The sequence below is a fragment of the Stenella coeruleoalba genome (assembly GCF_951394435.1).
Source record: "Stenella coeruleoalba genome assembly, chromosome: 13".
Taxonomy (NCBI): domain Eukaryota; kingdom Metazoa; phylum Chordata; class Mammalia; order Artiodactyla; family Delphinidae; genus Stenella; species Stenella coeruleoalba.
In genome coordinates, this window is record NC_137159.1 from 74,863,060 (window position 1) to 74,869,102 (window position 6,043).

At 53.6% G+C, this 6,043-nt stretch overlaps 1 protein-coding gene across 1 annotated transcript; it reads right to left on the minus strand.

Moving 5' to 3' along the window:
- Nucleotides 1-2,905: 2,905 nt before the first annotated feature.
- RHOB (ras homolog family member B) lies at nucleotides 2,906-5,088 on the minus strand. Its single transcript, XM_079940803.1, has one exon. The coding sequence runs from the start codon at nucleotides 4,720-4,722 to the stop codon at nucleotides 4,132-4,134; it is 591 nt and encodes a 196-aa protein (XP_079796929.1). The 5' UTR covers nucleotides 4,723-5,088; the 3' UTR covers nucleotides 2,906-4,131.
- Between the last annotated feature and the right edge of the window lie 955 nt (nucleotides 5,089-6,043).

Here is a 6,043-nt window from a genome sequence, read left to right on the forward strand (position 1 = left end):
CCACAGTAATATAAAGAAGCTGTATCTTTCATCTGCACATCGCCCACTCCTGCTTTAAGACTTAGGTCAAATGTCTCCTCTTCCATGACAGCCTCCCCACCTTCCCTTGGGCTCCTGTTGTGCCCTGGGCCTAACGCCCCCATTTGAGCATGCTCAGTGAATGCATTCCCAGAACTGCCTGGCCCACCAGGGCAAGGATTGTGTCCTGTTTGCTTTTGTATCCCTTGTCTCAGCAGAGCAGAGTGCTGTTGCGTTCTGAATTCGGAATGGCAAAAAGAAATCTCTAGAAGGGCATTAAACCCCCCGTTGCACAAGAATGTGGAGAAGAGAAGATAGGGGTTATGTATGGGTCATCCTGGGAGGGAAATTCTCTGAAAGTGCTGTGCTTTTTAAGGTAGGGCAGTCGGGACTACGGGGCACTACACCCTCAGCGTCGGGAATGTGATTTACTTTCCTGCTGAAATGACCTCCCTCCTCTGTGCAATGACATGAACTCTCCTTTATTCTAAGCCAGTGGTTCTCGAAGTGTGGTCCCCAGACCAGCAGCATCAGCATCGCTTGGTCCCCACCCCGGACATACTGATCAGAGACTCTGGAAGCTAGGCCCAGCCATCTGTGTTTTAACCAGCCCTCCATGTGATTCTAATGCATGCTTAAGTTTGAAAACCACTGTTCTAAGTACACTGAAACACATGTGAAAAAGACCCTAGAAATACAGTCCAGATTGATTTCAAATTAAGATTAAACAAGAACCCAAGCCAATGCCCCTTGCTACGAAATGCCCAGGATCAATGAAACACCCCACTATTCTCCACGAAACCGTTCAACAGGCAATTAAATGAACTCAGCACATTTATTTTAAATGTGCAAAATGAATTTTCATATCCTAAGAGTAACACCAGATGTTTTACCTCTTTTTTCCTAATTGATTTTCCAGCCTACAGCAATTCGTCTTTATATTTTCCAGTTGGATCTAATGCAGCAAGAAGAGTGTGTTCCGGCAGGATTATTAAATGCCATGCATTTTAAAACAAGCATAACCCAGGCTGCCATGTGTCACCTGGCTTGTTGTCTTCCTAAAATTAAAAAAAAAAAAAAAAAAAAAAAAAGGCAGCTATAGGTACCAGGCAGATTTAAGCAGGCAGGAAACCCAGAAAAGGCCCTTTCGGGGGCTGGGACTCCAGGCTCTTGGCTGGTTGCAAAGCTGAGTACTGGGCATTGAGCCCAAGCTTGAGCTCTTCACAGAGTCCTGCACTCCCTGGTACCAAAGGATTTGCAAGCTGTAAAACTTGCAAATCAACATTTTGTTTTTCTGTGGAAATTTTTGCCTTTAAAAGAAGAAAAAGTACGCTGAGGGCTAGAGGTGAGTGAGGCCAGGAGCTGAGGAAAGGATGAGGCAGTGGCTTAGAGAAGCCAACCTGGGTGGACCCTCTCCTTTCTCTGTGCCTGGAGCTGCCCAGACAATTCCCCTCTGTCGGCCAATGAGCCTGGCTGTGCAGGAGGCCCTGTTAATGTTTTGTTTTGTTTTGTTTTGTTTTTTAAGTGGGTGAAAAGTCACCAGCAACCAGGCTTGCCTCACTCAACAAAAGCTCTTGGGAGTCTAGGGAAAGACAGGGAAACAGAAGCCTCAAGTTTTAAAGCAAAGGGCTTCAAAAGGGGCCTTCTCTGCTTCTGCCTGGAGGAGGTGAGCTGGCGGGGGCGGGGGGGGGGAGGGGGGCGGGGGGGGGCAGTGGCAGCAGGCAACTAAGGGCTAGAAACCCAGAAAGTGTTGATTCCAAAAACAAAAACCACGTCTTTGGTAGTTGGGAGAGGTTGGCAGTATCTGCTACCTTTCCTCGAAGCTGCTGAGGCTGGCAGATTTGAGCCATCATACCTGTAGCGGGATTTTAATACGGTCTCTGAAGATAAATCTGCCTGTCTGGTTCTGGGACCCACTGCAGCAGGCTAACTGTCTGAAATTAGAGCTCATCAAGATTCCACGTCCAAGTGTGCCTGCCCCAACTTTCAGTAACAGTCACCCAAAGCCTTGCGTTCTGTCTGTAATGCGGCCACTCCTGGCACTTAGAATAAAGCATTTTAGGCTACATATAGACCTTCAGATGAAACTTCAACGACAGAAGAATCAGCTTCTGATCTGGGCTCTCCCCAACTTCCACCCAGGAGCTCAGGCCAGAGATAAGACCCTACAATCGTGGGGTTATTGTGTAACCCCACGAGGATCTGAAGGGAACCCAGGAACCAGTCTTTTGGACAGAGAGCCTGGTCCCACACCGGTGATTAACAACAACAAAAAAAAAGTCATCTAAATTTTAAATGCACAAATGACACCTTTCCAAGTTTCAAAGAATAGGCAGCAAAGGCCCCATAATGGACTTCGACACAAGTGCTTAAGACATACAAACAGTACATGTTAGGTCAAAGGTTTGGGCACTGGGTGCCGGGGTAACCTCCGGGACTGGGACGGGAGGAACCTGGTACCCCATGGCCACGCAACCCCACACGTCCTCGAAGGGATTTCATCCCCATTTCTTACAAACACTATGAGGGAAACTGAGTTGGTGGGACCTCCACTGTAGAATTCTGCCCTTGCCCCCAAATTCACAAGAATATTTTTACACATTATTAAACCACAGGAGCCATTTTATAAATGTCATCATCATAGTCTTTTAATATTTTACATAAAAAAACTGTATACACAGCTTATAGAACTTTTATGTAAACATCATAAGCTCACCACTTTGTCATTTGTCAGTTTATTTAAAAAATAAAAAACAAGACAACAATTTAGTAGAAGTACCACTGGATGGGGAAGGGAGGGGGAGAAAAGAGACACTAGGGGCAGGTTTACTCTCTGTACAGAGATGCAGAGAAAATTTCACACAGCTTTAGAGACTGACTTGTGGGGGTAAAAAAAAAAAGGTTTTAGATAGGCTCTAACACTTGTTACTGCCCTTTCTCAAAAGAGTGCGCATACCTGCACAAATAAAATCGCAAAACAGAACAGTGTTGCCACTTTTTTCAAAAGAAAAAAAATTAGTGGTTTCTTTTTCTTCTCCTTTTTTTTAAAAGTCATCGTTTTTTAAAAAACATCAGAAGTAGATGAGGTTACAGTGTACAAGTGTGGTCAGAATGCTACTGTCTTATGCAAATGACAAGTGCATTAAATGTCAAACAATGAAACAATTGTGCAAAGAATTCTTCCACCCCCCCCAAAAAAAACCACCCAAGTTTTAGCCTTTAAATAAATCAAATAACATCCGTTTCTTGGACTGAACGATTTTCACTTGTAGGACAGGCACAAAGTTCGCTTATGGCAAAAACGACCTGCAGCACACTTTCCCTCCTCCTGCCTGTGTCTGGTGAGGGGGTTCGCGTGGCGGGGCGGGGGGGGGGGGGCTGGCCCGCAGGAGCCATGAGTCTAGAAGCTGTGTCCTCTCATCCCCAAGTCGGCTGCAAACGTCTTCCCAGGGTTTGGAAAGATGGCCAAGTCTTGTTCGTGCTGGGATGGACGCCTGACCCAGGCTGGGCCGGAGCTGTTCCAGCGCCCCGTCACTCCACCCACCACCACCATTAAATAACACCATCCTACCTCCGAAAATAAAATTATATCTATATTTATATAACACCCCATCCTCCCCAGCCCTCCCCTCCCGCAGTTCCCGAGGTCTATGTTACAGACAGGGGATAGCAGGCGCTCGCTGGTTATGGACGAACATCTGATGGGGCGCGGCCGCACCCCGGTGCCAAGCTTGTCTCCGGGAGGCAGAGGCGGGCATGGGGTGAAAACCCGGCGGCGGGGAGTCGAACATACACACAGCCACACACTCTGAAGAGGCTTGACTCTTCCCTAAAGGGTGGTCAGGGGACCCTTGGCACTCAGCGGGGCGGCCAGGCCTGTGCAACACAGCCGGACGCACAGACACTTGGAAAGCAGGCGCCCGGTGCCTACCACGCGGATTCCCGGCGCCAGAGCCTTGAGCCGCCGGGCCACGTCGGCCGGGGCTGAAGGCAGACACCAGGCAGTCCGGTGGGGTCCTTGGGGCACGCGGGTCTCCCCTTCCCCGGGCTCGTGGGGGCTGGGCCCGGGAGGGGGAGGCGCGCCGGCAGGGGAAGGCGGGGCGGGCGCGGCCCTCATAGCACCTTGCAGCAGTTGATGCAGCCGTTCTGGGAGCCGTAGCGCTTCTGCAGCGCGGCGCGCGTGGCCGTCTCGAAGACCTCGCGCACGCCCTCCTTGGTCTTGGCCGAGCACTCGAGGTAGTCGTAGGCTTGGATGCGCACGGCCATGGCGCGGCCGTCATCCGTGCGCACCGGTTCCTGCTTCATGCGCGCCAGCTCTGTGCGGACGTGCTCGTCGCTGCGTAGGTCTTTCTTGTTGGCCACCAGGATGATGGGCACATTAGGGCAGAAGTGCTTCACCTCGGGCACCCACTTCTCGGGGATGTTCTCCAGCGAATCCGGGCTGTCCACCGAGAAGCACATGAGGATCACGTCGGTGTCCGGGTAGGAGAGTGGCCGCAGGCGGTCGTAGTCCTCCTGGCCCGCCGTGTCCCACAGCGCCAGCTCCACCTGCTTGCCGTCCACCTCGATGTCGGCCACATAGTTCTCGAATACGGTGGGCACGTACACCTCGGGGAACTCGTCCTTACTGAACACGATCAGCAGGCACGTCTTGCCGCACGCGCCGTCGCCCACCACCACCAGCTTCTTACGGATGGCCGCCATGAGCGGGCCGGGCCCGGGCAGCAGGAGGGGGCCCGCGAGCGCCTCGCTGCCGTCCCGCTCGCCGCTCACTGCTCACCTCGGGCTGCGCGCTGGGGGAAAGGGTTGCTAGCTGCACCCAGGCCCCGGGGTGGCGCGTTCTCTCGCTGTGCTCGGGCTGCCGCGGCGGGGTAGGTGGGGGCGCCGGGGCATAGGGCGCGCCGTGCGTCTCCGCGCTGCTCCGGAGCGGTGGCCGCTCGCCTCGTCCCGGGCCTGGGGTCGGCGCCTTTGTGCGCAAAAAGTGGCTAGAGCAGCGGACCCGGCCTAGCTCCCTCCCGGGTCTCTCTAGGCCTCAGCCAATGTACAAGAGAACACACGAGTGCAGCCAGACTGCGGTGGCAGATGCGGGCTGCGGCCCCAGCGCCCACTATTTAAAGAGTTCGGCGACTTTCTTAATATAGCCGCCCAATGGGAAGCAAGCCGACTGAGCTCATCGCTGCGGAGCTTGAGTCTGATTGGCCGTCCGCTGCAGCCCAGGGGCGGGGCCGGGCGAGCTTGATTGACGGCCCAGACCGCCGGGCTGGGAGAGGCGGCGACTGGGGAGTCAACGCCGCGGCGGCTGGCCCTGCGGGGCTCGGGTGGCACCTGGGTTCCCGTCTTCGCCGCAGCTTGTGCGCGCGAAGCGGGAGAGCTGGAGCTAGCTGCCCGGAGCCCGCGGAGGCTGGACGAGCGGTTCCGAGAGAGGCGGCACTTTGCGGGCCGTTGATGATCCCTCCCACTCAAAATTGCCCCCTTGCTTCTCAAACTCCCAGCGGGTGGTCGGACCTGTGGGGGAGGGAGCGGCTCCTTTAATGTGGTTTTGTTTTTAAATACACACACACGCACACACACAGAGGCACACATATACACACACACACGTTTGATTCCAAGCAAGGCTGTCGGGGTTTTTTGTTTTTAATTCAGAAGCGGCACCTCCCTTGGTCGAGTCCGCCGCCCCCATCCCTCCACCCGGTACTCGCCCTGAGCCCTGGGTTTGGATCTCCGAGAGGGTGGCTGTAAGTTGGGTAGGCCTGGGCCCAGCCTCTGGCTCTAACAAGTCCTGCCTCCTACCCCCTTCTCGGCACCCAGCCTAGGTCCCTAGGTGAAGATTGGGGGAAGGGGGGGCAGTGAAAAGCGAAGGTCGAGGCTGGTTGCAGAAGTTCAGGTCCACTTGGAGGAAGTTACCAGGCAGAAAAAGGCAGACTCAGCCCTGGTTTGGCAGGATTAATTAGGATCCTGGTCGTAAGGTAGAGAACTGTCTAGAGTAAATAGTACAATAAAATCCAGCCACCCCACACCCCATTGG

Excerpts from the sequence above, each read along its gene's own strand:
- RHOB (XM_079940803.1), bottom strand. The coding sequence starts at position 4,722 with ATGGCGGCCATCCGTAAGAAGCTGGTGGTGGTGGGCGACGGCGCGTGC.